The following is a 23,160-nucleotide window of genomic DNA, read 5'->3' as shown; positions in this document are numbered from 1 at the left end:
CACCCTAAAATGCAAATTCTCTCATGATTGACTCACCTTTAAGCCTTCCCAGATGTGTTTGTCTAGCACTCTTCAGCAGAACCGAAATGAAGATTTTTATAAGTGCATTTCAGCTCTGTATGTCTGTACAATGCAAGTGAATGGGTGCCATCAGGCTGCTGGGAGGCTGTTTGATGGTACAAAAGGCATATTTTGGCAGCATAAAAGTAATCCACACGACTCCAGTCGATCAATTAATGTCTTCTGAAGCAAATCGATAGGTTTTTGTAAAAAATACATTGATAATTAAAACTTTATTATTTTTATTTTTTTAAATGCTTCCTACTAGCAGTCGACGCATCATGGAGCTGTCGTGCGCTTTGTTTACAACAGAGGAACGAACGTCACATGAGAGTTAAGTCATTTCAAACAGCATCCCAGCACTGGCCGGAAGTAATGATTTAAAGATAAAAATGTTTTAATTGTCGATTTGTTTCTTACACAAACCTATCGATTTGCTTCAGAGGACATTAACCGATCGACTGGAGTCGTGTGGATTACTTTTATGCTGCCTAAATATGCCCTTTGGACCCACTCACTTGCATTGTATGGACACACAGAGTTGAAATGTGCTTATAAAAATCTTAATTTCGGTTCAGCTGAAGAAGGAAAGACATACACATCTGGGATGGCTTAAAGGTGAGTAAATAATGAGAGAATTATCATTTTATTTGGTTAACTAATCTTTTAAAAGCATGAAGGACATAAGCATGAATCGCATCATAATTTGTACTGTGGTTTTATGGTGTTTTTTTTTTTTTTTTGGTCCTTTGTTAACCTTGACAGACCAAAGTCTACTATGACATTATGGCAAATACACATTATGAACCCATTTTGAGTCCCACAGAAGAAGGGTTTGGAGTGACAGGGTGAGCAAATAATGAGCAAATAATACTTTAATTTTTGGGTGAACTATACCTTTGAGAAAAGGTAGAAGAAAAGCTTTGTATGGCTAGTTGTAAAAACAAGAGTAAAAGTCTCTGAAAGTCTGACATGCAGTTTTGTGTTGGGTCTAATAAACGACACACCCTAACCTGCACTGAAGCCCTTTTTTATGTCCCTCCCCCTTAGGATGACAGATCAGGGTAATTCAATTTAAGACAGTCTTTTCCTTGATCTGAATGGCAATGAAAACGATATGAAGCACTTCCCCCTCGCCCAGTCGAATCAAAGCTACTCATGATCTGATATAGCAAAATGTGAATAGACTGGTTTATAAGAGCACCATAGTCCTCACTGTAGCTGTAGCTGCTTATTCTGCAGACTGCACATTTCTGTTATTATTTCTGTTATTGCTGGTGCTTACCGGATTCCGGTAATTCCCACTTGACTTTGCCCACATTTCTTAAAGTTGCACTCAGTAAATTGTATTGGTTGTCATCTTGGACTTACACTGAAATCTAGGGCCACGGATGCAGTTACTGATGCCATTGTAGAAATTCACTATTCACAGTCAGCCATGATTAATTTAATCAATAAGTGAAAGTGTCAAATAACAGTACAGTTACTGAGATTAAGCGAGTAGTATTCTGCTGCTCATGTGATCCTAACATGGAAGCCCCCATGTAGGGACCCTCTCCATGTAGAATAAAACAGCTTTTATAAGGTTACTGATATGACTGGAGTCTTCATCTCATATGAGTGGTCATGCATTTATACATATGTTTCAAAATTAAAATTAATTTCTTAAGGTGTAAAACTTTTTTTTTTAAATGAGTGCACCTTTAAGTTTTCATGCTTTTTCATTGGGTTACGCTACATGATGTCGCTCTTAGAATATGGCTGTCTGGTTGAGCAGCATGATCACACAGGAAATCGGCATGTTGGTTCAAAATGTTTTGCCACCTATATTCAGACCCAATGTGGCGAATTCTGGACAAGTGCCACCATGTGATACATTTTCATGCCCCAAAAAGTCGTCCACCCTGTGTCAAATAAGTAAGTGAAAGAAAGCTGTTATGGTCTCAGTACTGTTATGGTTTGCACAGGGTGTCACAACTATAGTTCCTGCTTTGGCCACTGGGAGGGGCAGCTCAGACATTCGGAAAGCATCCACCGATTTTAGTAGACAAAACATTCAACCTCTTGTCACTATTTTTATGGAGCAGTCTGGGTTGCGAGGTCACATAGGAGTCAAGCTAAGTAGATTTAATAATCAAAAGCACATTAGTGTGTATGTGTGTACGTGTGTGTACGTGTGTGTGTGTGTGTGTGTGTGTGTGTGTGTGTGTGTGTGTGTGCGTGCGTGCACAGAGAGAAGCGAGAAATCAGAGGTAATTGCATCAGCTAGTTGAAAAGAACTTCCATTGGGAAATGTCCTTGATTTAAAATCTGTACAATTACTCCATGACTCCGAAGGCCTTTAAGTTTCTGTTCTCATCAAAAACCGTACACACTCTGTGATTATACTTTCAACTTGTGGTTTGGGTATTGTCTTAAAGACCCTATATGCTTTTCTAAAGGAACAGTTCACCCAAAAAATGAAAATTCAGTCTTTTTTTTTTTTTTTTTTCAAACCTGTATGACATAGTTTATTCCATGAAACAGAAGTGGTGAGTATTATTATTATTATTATTATTATTATTATTATTTTTCAGAATGTCATTACCTAATAATTAAGGGGAAAGGGGACTGGGGGTGTCAAGAATGTTAGTTTCAATACAATGCAAGTTAATGGGGACTAAGGCTGTCAGTCTTTAACTTTCAGCCTCCTTTTGTCATCCATTTTGAAGAAAACAAAAAGTAATGCGGATTTGGGATGACATTTTAATTTATAGGTGAACAAACACTTTTTAACAGAATAAAGAATATGTGAATCAGGAAAAAAATGCAGTATGTTGTAACAAAAGTGATTTTGCTGTAATTTTTAGTTTTACAGTTGCAGCTTTAATAAGATGTCATTTTACATTCTTTCAATTGTATTGTTTTTAGTATGGTCATGAATGTAAAGTCATCATGTGTATTATTCAGAAGCGATATGTGTGCATTATGGTAATAACTGGCAGGGCTTTAGTTTAGACAGGTCAATTTTAATCCATAATGAAATGTCTCCAATTAATTCATCTACTCAGACTGAATTAGATCAATACATCACAAGCAAAGTACACAAACACAACAGAGCAGTTGGAAAAAAGATGCATTTTCCATTTCAGTAATCACTTGGACCAGATCATTTACAACCACTGCTGAATAGGACACGCCAAGCTTTGACATAAGTTTTCAATATCAGGCAAAGATGTGCCTCATCCAAGAGTCCACTGTCTCTGAAGCATATTTTATTAAACTGTGCTGGTTTTAATTCCTTGAGGAAATTGTTTTATTCAGCTGACAATTTTGTAAAGATTTTTTATGTCAAAAATAGATTTTGAAAACCGTATAACGGCTTATTAATCACCATACCTTTTATTGTATTTTTTTTTTTTTTAATTCATGAAAATATTGCCATGAAATTAACCATGGTAGAAGGCACTGTGCTAAATAACTAACAAACAAAAAACAAAATAATTCTTCCTATATCTATAAATCACTCTTTCTGTCAGTTCAACTCTGTATTTTATTTGTCTCACTCTACACACTTTCCTTCTCTGAAATGGACATATTACCTAGATATTTTAATTAAAGTCAAAGTGAAAGCTGCTACTGAGACCTCAACTTGCTTTTAAGTGTGAGAACATTTCACTGTGTCACTCTCTGTGACCACAGAGAGTCACTTGAATAGACAAACTTAATTACATGATATAAAAGACTCGACAATAAATTGTAGTCCTGCAAACACTAGTGTAGTTCTACAAATAGTAAAATGATTAGGGCTGTCAATCAATAAAAAATGTTTAATAAAATTAATTATATGATATGCCAAATTTTTTATTCAGAGTAATCATATATACAGTATATATATATATATATATATATATATATATATATATATATATATATATATATATATATATATATATATATATATATATATATATATATATTATTTAATTGATGACTTGAACCAAATAATAAAGAAAAGCAGCCAATAAGTGCCCAACATAGATGGGAACTCCTTCAATACTGTTTAAAGCATCCCAGGGTGATACCTCAAGAAGTTGGTTGAGAAAATGTCAAGAGTACATGTCTGCAAATTCTAGGCAAAGGGTGACTACTTTGAAGATGCTAAAATATAACACAGTTTTGATTTATTTTGGATTTTGTTTAGTCACAACATAATTCCCATAGTTCCATTTATGTTATTCCATAGTTTTGATGACTTTGCTATTATTCTAAAAAAAAAGTATGTATATATATATATATAAAGAATGAGTATGTGTTTCAAAACTTTTGACCAGTAGTGTATATATATATCTTCAGAAATGCCCTCAAATAATATTAATTTAATGTATAAATATTAAATAATTATAAATATAATATATATTGTAAAATATAATAATTTAGATAATTAAAATCCACTGTTATTTATTCAGTTTATTTCAGTATTATTGAACATAAGCCCATCATTGGCCCACAATCCACAACAATCTTTTTTGCAACTGCGTTTGACATTTTGTCCGAGATAAAATTTATTTTAAGGGATTGCTAAGGACGCATACATTTACATATGCGTGGAGAATATCTGAGCTTTGTAGGTCCTCACAATACAAGTGAAAGTCACTTCCACACCAGAATGTGAAAGTGAAAGAGTAGATTTACAGTAACAAAAAAAAAAAACAAAACAAAAAATCTTAGATATTGATCTGTTTCTCACCCACACTTATCTCACATGGATTTAACCACTGAAGTGTTATGAATTACTTTTATGCTGACTTTATGTCCTTTTTGAACCTTCTGAATTTTGGTCACCATTCACTTGCATTGTGAGGACCAACAGAGCTGAGTTATTCTTTTAAAAATCTGTGCTTGTGTTCAGCAGAAGAAAGAAAGTCATACACATCTGGGATGACATGAGGGTGGACCATTCCACCAGCACGGCTGAGCATGGTTAACTAACCGGGCCGAGAAATCCAGGCTGAGAATGGTTTGTCATTGTTCCGTGCCGAACTGTGCTCAAGTGGAAATGCTACTGGAACCGGTCGGTCCGATAATGGAAAAGCCCTTTTTGTGAGTTTTTTGAAGCTGTTGCAGTAGAATTATGGCAAGGTTTCAAAATACTTCCTCACAAAATCCTTCTGTGCTCTTGTCACACCTTTTGACTATAAATCTGTACAATATCCAGTTCAACATTATGCAACACAAGATCTCTAACCACCAATTCATTGATCGCCACGTTTGCAGGAATGTAGCATCATGTTACATAGTTCCCTAACATGACCTAAGGGATAGATGCATCGTCTACAATCATATTTGACATCATGATAAAGAATATTTGTCCAAATAATGGAAGCCATTATGACTTTAACAAGCTCTGCAATGTGTGCAATAGGATATTGCTAAATTGATCTTCAAGTTGTTATGGTGATTGGATTAGGCTGGGTGGAAATCAATATAACTTCTGGCTAGCTTTGGAGATGAGCCTTTTAGAGAACCAGAGAGAGACAGTAACTGAATAAGGTCCCTCTAACCGCTATCATCACCCAGAGCACAGCGTGAGAGCAGATGCCTTGGTGACATGATCGGTAATACAATCAAGGAATCTACCATGTGAAATCCTACTAGGACTGTATAATCCAGTTTGGTGGGGATTTTGTGCTCATGCATTATTATCTGATAGATTTAAATAATGGCTGGATTAGCTCTCCTATATTTAAATTCATGATATCAGTCTTTCTACAAAGAATCATTAATACCAAATACCAACTCATTTCAGTGCACATGCGCTGGCTTGGATGGCCGGCTGCGCTCACGACTTGCGATTGCGGCTATGTCAATAGAGTCTAAGGGTGTTTCTCAATTCTAAGAACGCAGAGAACGGACTTGTGTTCTTATGAAGCTACCTTGGATGAACAAACTCAGAAGGACAGGAGGTTGTAGAATGCATCTATTGCGAGCTTTGAGATGTGCTGTGATCTTTCTGTTGAGCAATTAACCGTCACAGCACATTTGAATCCAGTGAGAGAACTACTGGCAGGTTTTGCAGGATTAGTGACACGTTAAAAGAATAAAGTCTATAAAGACTCGTTTTCTCCATGTTTATTACTGTATTCAAATTGTACCCAAAAAAAGAACAAATGTTGACAGAGTATAACAATTCTCACGAGCCATCAGACGTTCGCAAGCTTACAGCGGAAAACTTTTGAGGAAGAAACAAAACGATAAGTGTCCTTCATCTGCCACCGTAGTACCGAGTTCTTGCCCACAAGTCACCATCCGATGCATCCTCGATGTAAAGGACACATCCGGGTAATTTCCTGCGTTCTCGGTACTTGCGTTCTTGAGGATTGGAATCAAACTTCGGCAGTGGATGATGATGTAGAACGAGTCCACGAGAACAAAAGAACACAAAAGAACGCAAATTGAGAAACAGCCTAAATGATCAAAATGCCTCTCTTGGTGAGATATTAGGAACTGTGTTGAGAGTTGGAACATCCAGATACCAAATATTAAGATATTTAACACTGAAAACAATATATAGAAATAAGCTTGAGGAATTTGCCATGAACCTCACAAATGTAGCATTTATTTTTTCTTATATGCACCTATTTTAGCATTTACAGCCTGCTATCTTCAAAACTAACTTTAAACAAACAATGACTGGAGGCCAAAAGTTTGGAATAATGTACAGATTTTGCTCTTATGGAAATAAATTGGTACCAAAGTGGCATTCAACTGATCACAATGTATTCAGGACATTAATAATGTGAAAAATGACTATTACAATTAAAAAAATAAATAAAAATAAAAATAAAAAATCAGAACTTCTTAAAATACTTCAAAGAGTTCTCATCAAAAAAATCATCCACGAGCAGCAATGACAACTTTGCAGATCCTTGGCATTCTAGCTGTCAGTTAGTCCAGTTTGTCACACTTCCTGTAGCACTTGCCATAGATGTGGCTGTCTTTTTGGGCACTTCTCACGCACCTTACATTCTAGCTGATCCCACAAAAGCTCAAAAAGATCCATAACACTCTTTTCCAGTTATCTGTTGTCCAATGTCTGTGTTTCTTTGCCCACTCTAACCTTTTCTATTTGTTTTTTTCTGTTTCAAAAGTGGCATTTTCTTTGCAATTCTTCCCATAACGCCTGCACCCCTGAGTCTTCTCTTTACTGTTGTACATGAAAGTGTTGTTGAGTGGGTAGAATTCAATGAAGCTGTCAGCTGAGGACATGTGAGGCATCTATTTCTCAAACTAGAGACTCTGATGTACTTATCCTCTTGTTTAGTTGTGCATCTGGACCTTCCACATCTCTTTCTGTCCTTATTAGAGCCAGATGTCCTTTGTCTTTGAAGACTGTAGTGTACACTTTTGTATGAAATCTTCAGTTTTCAGGCAGTTTCAAGCATTGTATAGCCTTCATTCCTCAAAACAATGATTGACTGATGAGTTTCTAGAGAAAGCTGGTTCATTTTTTTTTTTTTTTTTTTTTTGCCATTTCTGACCTAATATTGACCTTAAGACATGCCAGTCTATTGCATACTGTGGCATCTCAAAAACAAAAACAAAGACAATGTTAAATTTCATTTAATGAACCAAATAGCTTTCAACTGTGTTTGATATAATGGCAAGTGATTTTCTAGGACAAAACTAACATTTTAGCATGATTACTCAAGGATAAAGTGTTGGAGTGATGGCTGCTGGAAATTGGGCCTGTCTAGATTTGATCAAAAATGACTTGGTGCTGTTTTTTTAAATCAGTAATGTCCTGACTATACTTTGTGATCAGTTGAATGCCACTTTGGTGAATTAAAGTACTAATTTCCTTCCGAAATAGCAAAACATGTGCATTATTCCAAACTTTTGGCCGCCAGTGTGTGTGTGTGTATATATACAGGTGCATCTCAATAAATTAGAATGTCGTGGAAAAGTTCATTTATTTCAGTAATTCAACTCAAATTGTGAAACTTGTGTATTAAATAAATTCAGTGCACACAGATTGAAGTAGTTTAAGTCTTTTGTTCTTTTATTTGTGATGATTTTGGCTCACATTTAACAAAAACCCACCAATTCACTATCTCAAAAAATTAGAATACATCATAAGACCATTAAAAAAAACATTTTTAGTGAATTGTTGGCCTTCTGGAAAGTATGTTCATTTACTGTATATGTACTCAATACTTAGTAGGGGCTCCTTTTGCTTTAATTACTGCCTCAATTTGGCGTGGCATGGAGGTGATCAGTTTGTGGCACTGCCGAGGTGGTATGGAAGCCCAGGTTTCTTTGACAGTGGCCTTCAGCTCATCTGCATTTTTTGGTCTCTTGTTTCTCATTTTCCGCTTGACAATACCCCATAGATTCTCTATGGGGTTCAGGTCTGGTGAGTTTGCTGGCCAGTCAAGCACACCAACACCATGGTCATTTAACCAACTTTTGGTGCTTTTGGCAGTGTGGGCAGGTGCCAAATCCTGCTGGAAAATGAAATCAGCATCTTTAAAAAGCTGGTCAGCAGAAGGAAGCATGAAGTGCTCCAAAATTACTTGGTAAACGGGTGCAGTGACTTTGGTTTTTAAAAAACACAATGGACCAACACCAGCAGATGACATTGCACCCCAAATCATCACAGACTGTGGAAACTTAACACTGGACTTCAAGCAACTTGGGCTATGAGCTTCTCCACCCTTCCTCCAGACTCTAGGACCTTGGTTTCCAAATGAAATACAAAACTTGCTCTCATCTGAAAAGAGGACTTTGGACCACTGGGCAACAGTCCAGTTCTTCTTCTCCTTAGCCCAGGTAAGACGCCTCTGACATTGTCTGTGGTTCAGGAGTGGCTTAACAAGAGGAATACGACAACTGTAGCCAAATTCCTTGACACGTCTGTGTGTGGTGGCTCTTGATGCCTTGACCCCAGCCTCAGTCCATTCCTTGTGAAGTTCACCCAAATTCTTGAATCGATTTTGCTTGACAATCCTCATAAGGCTGCGGTTCTCTCGGTTGGTTGTGCATCTTTTTCTTCCACACTTTTTCCTTCCACTCAACTTTCTGTTAACATGCTTGGATACAGCACTCTGTGAACAGCCAGCTTCTTTGGCAATGATTGTTTGTGGCTTACCCTCCTTGTGAAGGGTGTCAATGATTGTCTTCTGGACAACTGTCAGATCAGCAGTCTTCCCCATGACTGTGTAGCCTAATGAACCAAACTGAGAGACCATTTTGAAGGCTCAGGAAATCTTTGCAGGTGTTTTGAGTTGATTAGCTGATTGGCATGTCACTATATTCTAATTTTTTGAGATAGTGAATTGGTGGGTTTTTGTTAAATGTGAGCCAAAATCATCACAATTAAAGGAACCAAAGACTTAAACTACTTCAGTCTGTGTGCATTGAATTTATTTAATACACGAGTTTTACAATTTGAGTTGAATTACTGAAATAAATGAACTTTTCCACGACATTCTAATTTATTGAGATGCACCTGTATATATATATATATATATATATATATATATATATATATATATATATATATATATATATACACATATATATACACAACTGGTCAAAAGTTTTGAAACACTTGACTGAAATGTTTCTCATGATCTTAAAAATCTTTTGATCTGAAGGTGTATGCTTAAATGTTTGAAATTAGTTTTGTAGACAAAAATATAATTGTGCCACCATATTAATTTATTTCATTCTAAAACTAAAATTTAATAAAAACATTTTTAAAAAAACGTTTTTGAAATTGATGACTTGGACCAAATAATAAAGAAAAGCAGCCAATAAGTGCACAACATAGATGAGAACTCCTTCAATACTGTTTAAAAAGCATCCCAGGGTGATACCTCAAGAAGTTGGTTGAGAAAATGTCAAGAGTACATGTCTGCAAATTCGAGGCAAAGGGTGACTACTATGAAGATGCTAAAATATAACACAGTTTTGATTTATTTTGGATTTTGTTTAGTCACAACATAATTCCCATAGTTCCATTTATTTTATTCCATAGTTTTGATGAATTTTCTATTATTCTAAATGTAAAAAAAATTAATAAAATAAAAATAAAATATATATAATAAAGAACAAGTGTTTCAAAACTTTTGACCAGTAGTGTGTTTATATATATATATGAAATATCTTGTGCTTTTGCCTGGGTGGTTAGTGCAGCTGTTACAGATGGTGTCCGCATTGTGATTTTTTATCAAAGCAACTTTCTGTTATTATTTCTTTTCACACAAATTATGTTGTTCCATCAATATTCAATAAAAATACATTTATTTTTCAATATTGGACACTTTTTGACCAAAAAAATTGCAAATTAAAGCCCCGTTTTACCCTAAGCATTTAGATCAATGAGTTTTCAAATCATTTGAAACATATATTTAATCAAGCGTGCCAAAACTGAAGACTGGCACTGTAGGTTCAATTCTAAATTTGCAGGACCTTGGAGAGTGACTAGAAAAAGCAACCATCATTTAGCTGCTTTAGAAGGCAACTACAACAGAAAGAGCAGCGGCAGCGCTTTTTGGGATGAATTATTAGTTACTTTGACCAAAATTAGCCCAAAAATCATCCTGAAAAGTTCTGCATTTTTAATCATTATAGATGACAAGACTGTGCCATGTGAAAAAAACCCTTATTCACATCTTTCGAATTCACTTACTCTCTATTTTCTAAACCACCTTTTATGGAACCACCTGGCCAAGCAATTTCTGTGAAAATTTCACTGTACTTACAACATACTGTATAATCCACCTTAAGCAAACATCTCAGTAGGGTTCTTACTAGGGCTGTGCTGACACAATCATATATCAATGTATGGCAATACTTTTTCTCATGATATTGTATCACTATTTATTTTTGTATGTATTTATATTATGTCCAACAGTTCAACAATAAACAAGCAGGTCAACAAATAACTACAAACTCTGAGATCGCCATTTCTCAATGCGGTCAGAACCGCTTATATGATTCGTGAGAGAGACTAAAACCGAAGCCGAAGATTTACTCTTTCTCACTTGGACATACTGGGTCTCTCATCAAGATAAAATTAGGATATTGTGATTGTTTGTGATTAATTGGGTCATGACATGTCGTGAGATGGTTAGTGATACCCAGTCCTAGTTCTTACCCACAGGTGACATCTCTGGTACGCTAGCAGTGTAGGGACCTTCCAGGAACTTTGGCTCATTGTCGTTGATGTCCTGCACCTTGATGACAAACTCTGACTCAGGTTCCAGTGGCCGGTTGGAATCAATATCCACCGCTTGTGCTCGAAGGGTGTAGTAAGGCCTCTCCTCACGGTCCAGACTGCGTAAAGCATGTATGTCCCCAGTGGTCTGGTCAATGGTGAAGATGGTGCCAGCCCCCTCACCCGAGAGAGTGTACTTCACACCGCTATCCCCTTTATCCAGGTCAGTGTGTAACTAAGGTAGATGGAAAGAAAAAAATATGTTGAAGAACATAAAGATAAAAACTCTGTTCCAGGTTCAATACAAGATTAGCTCATTCAGCAGCATTTGTGGCATAATGTTGATTACCAAAAAAAAAAAAAAAAATTAAAAAAAAAAATAATATATATATATATATATATATATATATATATATATATATATATATATATATATATATATATATATATATATATTTCGACTTGTCCCTCCTTTTCTTTAAAAAAAGCACAAATAGCAATTACAGTGAGGCACTTGAATACAGTGAGGAAGTGAATGGGGCCAATCCATAAACTTTAAAATTCACTGTTTAAAAAGGAAAACCACAAGATGTGAACAATATGTGTGTTAAAATTATTTTAGTGTGATAACATAGTTAACTAACCTTTCACGAGTAAAGTTATATCAAATTTTACAACTTAAAAGTAACACAGTAAACCCTAAAACACACATGAAACCCATACAACATTTACTATTTTAGCCCATATTTGTGTGTGCTATGTGTTTTTTATTTATTTATTTACTTAGAATATCGTCCTGGTTACTTTCGTAACCTCCGTTCCCTGATGGAGGGAACGAGATGTTGTTTCGATGTAGTGACACTAGGGGTCACTCTTGGGAGCCCCAAACACCTCTGATCTTTGAAGAAAGAATTTGCATGCCACTCCTCCGGACATACGGGTATAAAACGAGCTGGCTCGCAACCACTCATTCAGGTTTTGTGCTGAGGAGCCGTGACAAGGTCCCGGCCATTTCAGCAGGTAGTTCAGTGTTGTGGCAAGAGGAACACAACATCTCATTCCCTCAATCAGGGAACAGAAGTTACGAAAGTAACCAGGATGTTCCCTATCTGTCACTCACTTGACGTTGTGTCGATGAAGTGACACTAGGGGTCCCTATACAAAACGCCACAATGACTGAACTGTGTTACGTGGACTGGCGGTGCGAGATGGGCAGACCACTGTGTGCCTCGTAGTAAGCGTACCAGGCCGTCATGTAACTTCCCCCAATGCTCTTATGAGCGTCGAATGGTCCCTTCGGGGACAAGTCGACTGCCCAAAAAATGGGGACAGGCTAGCTCAGCTGTGGCATCTTTTCTTCTTTTTTCTCCTCAAAAAGAGTGGGATTTTGTTTACCGACTGGGGGCCATAAGTGTCTATGTCGGGGTGGTGTCACTCCCAAGGGGAAGACACCACAGAGACCACCCCGCCCAGAGGGGGGGAGAGGGTATTTTGAGTGGAAATACATCACATGGTCTTACTGAGTCTTGTCGGAAGTATGTCATGTAGAGAAGTCCCATGGTAGGTCCTACCCGAAGGGGGAGGAGCTCTACAAACACGGTGACAGGGGGACAAGGAAGACACAGTTTACCAACAGGGAAACGATTTAGCAGAAGATATATCACATGGGGTCACCTATGGGGAACTGGCATATGTGGAGCACCTACCCCAGTACAGGGCTACACCGCCGAGAACTGCTGGGAAAAATCCTCGACAGTGTTGCCAAACAGTCCAACCTGGGAGATGGGGGAGTCAAGGAACTGTGCCTTATCAGCCTCCATCATCTCGACCAGGTTGAGCCAAATGTGGCGCTCCTGGACCACCAGGGTGGACATTGCCTGCCTGAGAGACCACGCCGTGACCTTCGTTGCCTGGAGAGCTTGGTTGGTCGCTGAGCGCAATTCCTGCATCAATCCCGGATTAGAACTACCCTCGTGCAGTTCTTTTAGCGCCTAGGCTTGGTGTACCTGCAGGAGAGCCATGGCGTGCAGGGCGGAGGCGGCTTTTCCAGTGGCACCGTAGGCCTTAGTCGCCAGAGACGACGTAAACCTACAGGCCCTGGACGGGAGCCTAGGGTGACCGCACCAGGTGGCGGCGCTCTGCGGGCACAAGTGCACTGCAAGCGCCTTATCGAGGGTAGTGAGAGCGGGGGAGCTGAAAGACCGGGATCGGATAGTAAAAGGTGCCCTCCATGATCTTGTCAGCTCCTCATGCACCTCCAGGAAGAAAGGGACCAGGAGCCAATCATCAAGCCGCAAGGGTTCAGGGGAGAGTGGAGGGTTCCACTCTAGCCCGATGCTCGGGGCCGCCCAGGCAAGCATGTCCATCAGCTCCGCATCGGCCTGAGACTGGGTGACCATACCCGAAGGTGGAAGCCCATCCGAAGCCTCCATGTCAGACTGGATGAGCCCGTTCTCCGATGCTGCAATAGAGAGCTCATCATCTTCCTGAGCTCCGAATAAGAGGTCAAACTCACCCTGAGATGAGCCGGCGGTCTCATCCGAGAGCCCGATCGGGGCAAGTGGGTGTGCTGAGGAATGGGAGGTCCATGGGGGGTTACCTGGCGGAGGTGCTCCCACTGAAGTCCCCAAATCGCCCCCAGTGCTAACCGATGCGTCCTCATACCCGTAGGTAGAAGGACCGAGGCGGGGAGCCGCTGGGGTGGCATTCCCTCTTACAAAGGAAAGCCATGACCGCAACATTGCCATAGTCATGTTCTCGCAATGAGGACATGACCCATCCATGAACGATGTCTCCGCGTGGGCAGCACCCAGACACGTAAGACAGCAATCGTGGCCGTCAGAAGTGGAGAGGTAACGACCGCAACCAGGAATAATACACAAAAGGAAAGGCATCTTTAAAAAGATGTTCCCATAAGTGCCACTCTTTTAGGAGAAAAAAATATACCCTTCTAGAGAATATACTCTTTTAGTTTGCAGAAGTGCCCAGGTACGTTCTCTGCACTCCACGGGTGCAGAGGGGGAGAAGCCGCTGAAATGCGCCGTAAAATCCAGCAGATTGAGGTGAGTACAGGCAGCGGAGGAATTCAGATCACTGAGCACAACCGCTCGGCTCCAAAGAGAAAATCTGAATGAGTGGTTGCGAGCCAGCTCCTTTTATACCCTTATGTCTGGGGGAGTGGCATGCCAATTCCACTCGCCTTTTTTCAAAGATCAGAGGTGTTTGGGGATCCCAAGAGTGACCCCTGGTGTCACTACATCGACACAGCGTTGATTGAGTGACAGATAGGGAACACATTGATAGCTTAGTAACATGCTAATACCAAACTCTGTTGAAATTAATAGAGCACCACAGTGGGGTTGCAGAAGAAAAAAACAAAATAAAAATACAATTATTGATTATTTTAGTTGAACTTATAAACATTTAAAGGCAGGCCTTCCAGGAGCTCCAGTGTTGTAATTTGATGGTATATGCTTCTGTTGAAGCCATCAGTCTTTATTATTTCACTACATCGTGTTTAGTAGCAGAATTCCTGGTAAAGAACTACACTACCTGTGATCCTGATGGGAAAATGTTTATATTGATCCATATGTATATATATATATATATATATATATTTATTTTTATTTGATTATGTCCTTTGCAATGCTTCCGGTAGTAGTTCAAGCCCCTATGAAGGACGTAAGTACACATTTTATGAAATCCCTATGGGAAAAATTAATGGGAAAAAATATTTCCGGAACCCAGATGGCTGAAAAAGTGGGCAGGCATCTGTTACACTCTATTGTGATTTGAGTCTCCTATGCGTTCTGCCTGAGGAGCACTATTTTATGAGGAGCATGTTCCTTGTGAAGTTACAGCTTATGTAAAGTGTTCCAAATCAGTCATTTATGAGGTTTTATTTCAGTAAGATTTCTACTAGGGGCCGTTCAGACCTAACACATTCCAGTGCTAATAAATAAATAAATAAATAAATAAATCGCAGCGCAACAAATAGAAAAGAACGCAGGTGTTAAAATTATTTTTAACCTGACACGGTGTCTTAAAATCCTGGCGATCCTGCACAAGACATTAAAACACAGCAAAATGCAGCTGATGGATCTAATGATATTTTAATAAATATTTTTTTAAAAGCAACCTGGGTGTGTTTGCAGCTTCAAGAGAGCAAACAAACATCTGTGTTGTATATCATTTATGTAGTTCTTTAATTCTTTCATATTACTTTCTTGTATATTTACTAATTTCTTTATATTCATTTTATATATTACATTTTACTTATTACTTTTCTGTTTATCTTGTTTCTTGCTCTTGCTATACATTATTGTTTCTGTTTAATGTTATGTTGTGTGTGGTTTCATCTTCACAAGTTAGAGATTTGAAATTATCTCCATTTGAATGTCTTTAACGTCAAGGGACAATGTTTTGAAGCAATAATTTTCCATTGTCTTTGCTTGGTATAAGAACACTTGTTGAACTTGTGTTGGTCAGACGAAGTCAGTCAAAACTAAGATTATTCAATAAACTCTTGAGCCTAGCTCTTGGCCTAGTAGAAGAGTTAACATAATAAACCGTTTATGTTAACTGGGTTTTGGAAATCAGATAAAAAATGATACTTGGATATCATCTAATTGAGAGAGTATGCTTATTTAGGGGAGTTTCAAAACATTGCCATTATTTTTGTAGTATGGTGCATGGTTTTACTTGATGTTCTTCAGTTAGTGGAAGAGAGTGCATGGTTAGGTGCAATGCTAAATAGATGTAAATGACTTAAGTACACTAGCTGAACAAAATTTAATAATTATAACTAAAGATGCTGTCTAGAAGATATACAGAAAAAAAATAGCCTACAGTACAGAGTATGCTATTTAAACTTATCGTGAGACTGGAACTTTATCGTGTAATTTGTTTCAGAAGGAAAACTTTCTGAATGAAAGGTTGGCAATACTTTTATTCCTTCTGAGAGAGAAGTATGTATTTAGTCCTTTACACCACATTTCAGCATGCTTAAAAGAGTTTCTTTGATTTGAACACTGAGGATCTGATTTGCTGCTAGCCTGCAGGTAAATGAACTTGACCTAATTATATCTTCACAGTATGTTATTTCTCTCACATATTTATTAATTTATTTATTTTTTGCTCAAATCACATTTTCGCTCATTTTCGGCACTCAGGCTATATGACAGAGCAGACTTCTCATATTTTCTGGCTTTCTGTGCGAGTCTTAGAGACAAAAGTGTCTCTGAAGTTGACTGAGCATAGACTAATTATGTGGCAGTTTTTTGGAAAGCACTGAGAACAATATTTTTTAGTTCTAAAAATTTTCATCATAGTCTTGACTTTAGAGAGTAACTTGCTGCAAATAGTGACTCTATCAACTTAAAGAAGTGTGTAAAATAATGATAAATCAGTAAATCAGATGAATGCAGAAAGAGCGCTTCTATATCAGATTAGTTCATTGTCTCATATCTGCACATTCAAAAATGAATTAAATAAAAAGCATGGGGGAAAAGGTTATAGATCTTCAAAAGAGGGAAAAACTGAACAGTTATTCCAATAATAGCTAGAAATTGAAAAGTTAGGTGATACTAATTAAAAATTGGATTTGCATAACAATAGCAACCAATTACATTATACATAAAGGGATTTTTAAATGAGAGTGGTGCATTTAGTTCCGGCTGGGTCCTAATTATTCTTTAAAAGAAACCGCACCAACTTTTAAAGCAAGTTGGTAAGCATCTCATTTTGATAATGAGTTCATGAAATATTTTCCAGGAATGAGAGGAATGTGAACAGAGTAAACGGCCTTTACAGATGCTCATTAGACTATCAGCAGACACACTTGCTATTTATGTTTTTCACACATCACAACTTCAAGTCATTAAGCATCAATTGACAAGCTCAGATGAGTAATAAAGTGAAACATATGTTATTTATATGCAAATTTGAAATCCAAAAGCGCCAAATCAGAGAAGACAGCGGGGGAGAAACAGAATGCATCTAGATGTTTAGTGAATTTGAAGATGTCAGCAAACTGTTAGATGTGTATTCACCCACACATAATTTGTTTGAGCCATAATATAGCCATAATATATATATATATATTTTTAATTAGTTAAGGATTATGACCTTTTGAATATTAAATTACATTAGGAATATTTTTGAATATTTAAGATTGAATTCTTTTGAATATTTAAAATGTATATGTTCTTTAAGTTAAAGGAATTTTCTGGGTTCATTACAAGTTGAGCTAAATCAACAGCATTTACATTTATGCATTCGGCAGATGCTTAGAACCAAAGCAACTTACAGTGTACTTATTACAGGGACAATACCCCCGGAGCAACCTGGAGTTAAGTGCCTTGCTCAAGGACGCAATGGTGGTGGCTGTGGGGATTGAACTAGCAACCTTCTGATTACCAGTTATGTGCTTTAGCCCACTACACCACCACCAAACCAAGCATTTGTGGCATAATGATGATTAGCACAAACAATTATTTAGACTTAGCCCTTGTTTATATACTGTATATATAAAAAAGCGTTAAAGTAAGGCGCTTATGGAAGTGAATGGGGCCAGTCCATACATGCTTAAATAAACACTGTTTCAAAAGTATAGCCACAAGATGTAAACAATATATGTGTGAACATGATTTTAGTGTAATAAAATCACTTACTTACCTTTTCTGTGTAAAATTATATCCAGTACCGAGATTATAGGGTTTCGTTGTCATGAGCACAAAGTTGTAATTTTGGATATAACTTCACACAGATGAGGTTAGTAAAAAAAAAAAAAAAAAAAAAAAAATATATATATATATATAATTACACTCCAATCATGTTAACACATATGTTTACGTCTTGTTTTTTTTTTGTTGTTTTTTTATAAAGGATGGACAAGCAATCAAAAGTTGTAGCATTACAAAACATTATTTATCATATTGTCCAAAAATGTCTCCATGTGTCCGAAAGCCTCTTTAAACAAATAAAACATAATAATTGTAAATAAACACTAATTGCACACACAAACACAACAATGTTTAGAGGTATGCGTAGCATGCAGACATGATTTTAGTAAAGAGGATTTCACAGAATGAGTGCCTTTTTACTCAATGAGTCTGCATCATTGAGTCTGTGTCATTTATCTCCTGGTGGCCACATGTAACATTGAGCTTCTTGTGGATTATCTAATGATCTATGCATCCGTTTACCTTGTTTGTGGGCTCATTTGAAAGATAATCACTTCCTATAAGTAATGGTATGTGACATTTTATGTTACGTGTATTTGTATCATAAAGTTATAAGTGAAAATGCAGCATTTAAGCAACGCCAACATAACTGTCAAAGACATGTACTATAGCTATTATTTGCTATATTTTTGTCTGTGAGTCAAATAGGCTGATTGTATTCTACTCTTTAAGAGCTTTCCAACAACATTTGACACATGGCTATTTGATAAGTTTGATGTTTTTACTGATTGCCATAATATGTACAGTGCACTTGTTTAGATTCGGTAATAATGCCTGCATGCATTGAAAAGTACAGCATCTAAGCTTTCAAACATTATCTATTTTGTGTTGGTCAAGACTGTAGTTATTAATATAATTTTTCTCACGGTCCCTTGAAGGGTTAATATTATTCAATGTTATATTTGTATGAAAAATTGTTTATTTGACTTATAACAGTGATTACAAAATGTAGGCAGTACTGTACTGAGTTTCTTAAAATATTCTGATTTGGGTTTGTTCTAAACTTTCTGCATTCAATTTGGCCTGAATTGCAAATGTACAGACTCCATTCACATTTTGTTATGTAGATAATTAAATAAGTGCTATCTTTACACACATTTTAAAAACAAAAATAAGATTTGGAGTTAAAATTTTGTCGGGAAATGGAAAACTAGTATAGGATGTATTTTTCCCCCCTCTATTAGGAATGGATTATATTGTAATAAACCATTCCTTGCATGTGAGCTGATGTTTATTTTTTATAAATTAAGTTGTTTTTTTGACAAAGGAAACCTGTTACACAGCAAGTTTGTGGCTTCACATGTTCACTCCTAATGATGTCTTCTGTAAGACCCCCATTATACCATTTGCAGCTCCAACTTCTACAATAACGACACACATTTAATTTTTTAACCCTTGCTGTGTACAATGAATCAAATTTAACCACTGGTTTGGATCTATTTGCTCTACACGTTATGGTCACAGTCAACAAGTGTTGAGAGAGCGACAGTCAAATATTTGCCTCCTCTCACAATAGGGACAATTAATTAGACTGTTCTGCTGCCTGCAGACTCAGTTGTGTCTAATATACTGGAGGAATAAATAAGCTTTTGGGGGAGTCTGGTTTATAAAAAAAAAAAAATTAAAAAAAAAAAAAAAAGTACTTGCATGATATTTACACTGCCTCTGAGGCATTGACCATGTCTTATTCATCCAGTAATTTGCGTTTTGTAATTCTGCATTATATGTGTGTTTGTGTATGTTTCTATGCATACTGTGTGCATGATCATACAGTTCACTATGGTGTCTGGTCCGCAATGAAATGCATGCTTGATTTGGACAAGAAGCGGCAGCTTATTGGCTGGATTTTACTTACACACCAGGATACGGAAGCCTCATGAGGGCCGGTGTTTTTGCACGCTCGTAGCATGCTAAAACACTCAGAATAGGCTTTGAACACTCAGCCAATTCAGTTAAATAAATACATTCCCTAGTGTGCTACACCTGCAAGAGGCTTAGGAAACGACTCTTGAGTACTAGAGTCATTTACTTCAAACTTGCGTGTTTGTCTGTGTGTTTATGAATCCGTTCTGTGAAAAAGCAGACATCTGTACAATTAGGCTAGGCAGTATGACCTAAGTCTTACATCAAGGTATGAGTAATTTTATTTCATAGTAATTGTTTATATGCAGTATGGTTATTTTTGATGGAAATTCAACTAATTAAATGGTTTATATATAAAACAACCACACGGTACTGTAGGTCCTATTTGTGGTTAATTCAGCGATTCAAATTAATATTCTGGGTTAAATACAATTTAAGATCAATCAACATAATTTTGGCATAATTTTGATTACCACAAACATTTATTTTGAACTTTTACCTTTTTTTCTTAAAAAAAAGCAAAAATCTGGGTTACAGTGAGGCACTTAGTATGGAAGTGAATGGAGCAAATCCGAAAATGTTAAATTTTTACGCCACATGATGTAAACATTTTGCGTGGTAACATGATTTTAATGTGATAAAATCGCTTAATAACCTTTTCTGTTTAAAGTTATATCCAATTTTACAACTTTGTTGCCATGGCGAAAATTACTATTTAAACAACTTTACCGCTCAAATAATACATTCGTTTTAACAGAAGAATTAATGTAAGTGTTTTTATAAAATTATAAGCTTCACATTTCTGACTTTAAACCCTCATTGGCACCATTCACTTCCACTGTAAGTGCCTCAGTCACCACTATTTTTGCTTTTTATAAAGAAAAGGAGGGAGGATTAAAAATTATTTTTGTGGTAATCAACATTATGCCACAAATGCTGTTGATTAAGCTTAACTTGAATTGAACCCATAATATTTCCTTAAATAAATTACAAATTAAAAGTACATTATTTGATTGGAATTTCATTTGATTATTTAGATTTTTGATTTTATATTATCTATTTATTTTTTTTGTTTGTTTTTTTTGTTACATTTGATTATTTTATAATCCCCCCCCCCCCCCCCAAAAAAAAAAAAAAGAAAAAAAAAGAAAAAGGTAACACTTTATTTTAGGGACCAGAAATTAGACAGTTATTCGTGTCTAATAATTGCACTTGTAAGTGACTAGTTTTGGACTTGTTTGGCATTATAAAATATTAATTAATCCTTTATTGGTTGATTTCTTATTCTTGCTTTATAGCATCTTTATATTTGATTTTGTCATAACAATGAATTTATTAGCTAAAAACAAAACATATCAGTAGCTAGTATGATGCAAATTACATCCTTTATACACTGCCTGGTTAGGTTTAGGGTATAGAATCTATAGTTTGTACAGTATAAAAATCATTATGCCAATGGAGAGTCCTTATAAGGATAGCCACACCAAAATATGTGTGTGTGTCTGTCTGTCTGTGTGTGTTTGTTTTAATGAAACAAACACACCATTCCAAACAGATGGAGACAGTCTCAGGTGGATAAACGGCTGATCAAATCACAAGCAATTACAGAATACTACATTCTACTTACGCATCAAAACCACAGCAACACACCAGCATCATGACTAGAATAAAAGAAAAGTGGAAAAGCTGTGTATAAACAAAAAATCAAAGTCTGTCAAGCTCAAAAGACAGATGAGACCTGACAGAATAGGCGTTTCATTCCAGCAGATCTGCTGTGATGGAAAAACAAATATAAAGAAAACAAAAGTTATTGTACCCGTGTTTTCTTCTCAATGTTTTCTTCTGAAATGGTCTCTTTTTCTCGAGGGCCCAATAGCTTGCACCGTTAAAGTGATAGATCACCCAAAAATAAAAATTCTGCCATTACTTAATCACCTTCATGTTGTTTTGAACCTGTATGCTGTTATGTATTACTGCTGAACACAAAAGTAGAAATTTTAAAGAATTGAAACCGCTTTCTCCCATGCAAATTAAGTGTCCACGTCTGTTAAACTACAAAATGGACAAAACGCACCAAAAAAGTCTATCAAAGCACTGTCGAAGTAGATCATACAAATTCTGTGCTTGTCTTGGATGCATCAAAACAGATTTGACAGCACATAAATAATGTGAAAAATTACTACTCCATTTAAAAAAACTACTTCAAAGAGTTCTCATCAAAAAAATCCTCCACGTGCAGCAATGACAGCTTTGCAGATCACTGGCATTCTAGCTGTCAGTTTGTCTAGATACTCAGGTGACATTTCACCCCACACTTCCTGTAGCACTTGCCATTGTATATTCCTGTACCATCTTGTCAGGCACTTCTCATGTACCTTACAGTCTAGCTGATCCCACAAAAGCTCAATGGGTTTAAGATCCATAACACTCTTTTCTAATTATCTGTTGGTCAATGTCTGTGTTTCTTTGCCCACTCTAACCTTTTCTTTTTGATTTTCTTTGCAATTCTTCCCATAAGGCCTGCACCCCTGAGTATTCTCTTTACTGTTGTACATGAAACTAGTGTTGAGCTGGTAGAATTCAATGAAGCTGTCAGCTAAGGACATGTGAGGTGTCTATTTCTTAAACTAGAGACTCTGATGTACTTATCCTCTTGTTTAGTTGTACATCTGGACCTTCCACATCTCTTTCTGTCCTTGTTAGAGCCAGTTGTCCTTTGACTTTGAAGACTGTTGTGTACACCTTTTTTTTTTCTTTTTTTGGGCAATTTCAAGCATTGTATAGCCTTCATTCCTCAAAACAATGATTGACTGACGAGTTTCTAGAGAAAGATGTTACTTTTTTTTTGCCATTTTTGACCTAATATTGACTTTAAGACATGCCAGTCTATTGCATACTGTGGCAACTCAAAAACAAACACAAAGACAATGTTAAGTATACTTTGTGATCAGTTGAATGCCACTTTGGTGAATTAAAGTACCAACTTCCTTCCGAAACAGCAAAATCTGTACATTATTCCAAATGTCAGGGTTCAGCCACTGTGCGTCTGGGTAACGATCTATTTTCACGTTGTGCTGGGGTTCGGTCACTTCGGTCTGAGATTTCGGGTTTATTGATGGCCGAACTGTAGCACAGGTGTCTTGTCTCATTTGTCGCCTGTTGCGTGCATCACGTGGTGGTTGCCTCACGATGCGCGCTCAGGTTTTTCAAGTGTGAGAGTGCATGGTATCGCTTTGTTGGTGTTGCCGTGCATTCTCTTGTCTCATCTGTCGTTTGGCATGAGCGCATGTT

At 36.9% G+C, this 23,160-nt stretch overlaps 1 protein-coding gene across 1 annotated transcript in view; it reads right to left on the bottom strand.

The window, feature by feature from the left end:
* The window catches only part of LOC127423078 (cadherin-12-like), a 237,542-nt gene that overhangs the window by 88,941 nt on the left and 125,441 nt on the right, over nucleotides 1-23,160 (bottom strand). The window contains exon 3 of the mRNA XM_051667111.1: nucleotides 11,204-11,498. Within this exon, the coding sequence (XP_051523071.1) occupies nucleotides 11,204-11,498 (295 nt within the window). The remainder of the gene's footprint in view (nucleotides 1-11,203; nucleotides 11,499-23,160) is intronic.

The sequence above is a fragment of the Myxocyprinus asiaticus genome, chromosome 32 (genome assembly GCF_019703515.2).
Source record: "Myxocyprinus asiaticus isolate MX2 ecotype Aquarium Trade chromosome 32, UBuf_Myxa_2, whole genome shotgun sequence".
Classification (NCBI taxonomy): Eukaryota; Metazoa; Chordata; class Actinopteri; order Cypriniformes; family Catostomidae; genus Myxocyprinus; species Myxocyprinus asiaticus.
This window is presented reverse-complemented; position numbering and strand designations above follow the sequence as displayed.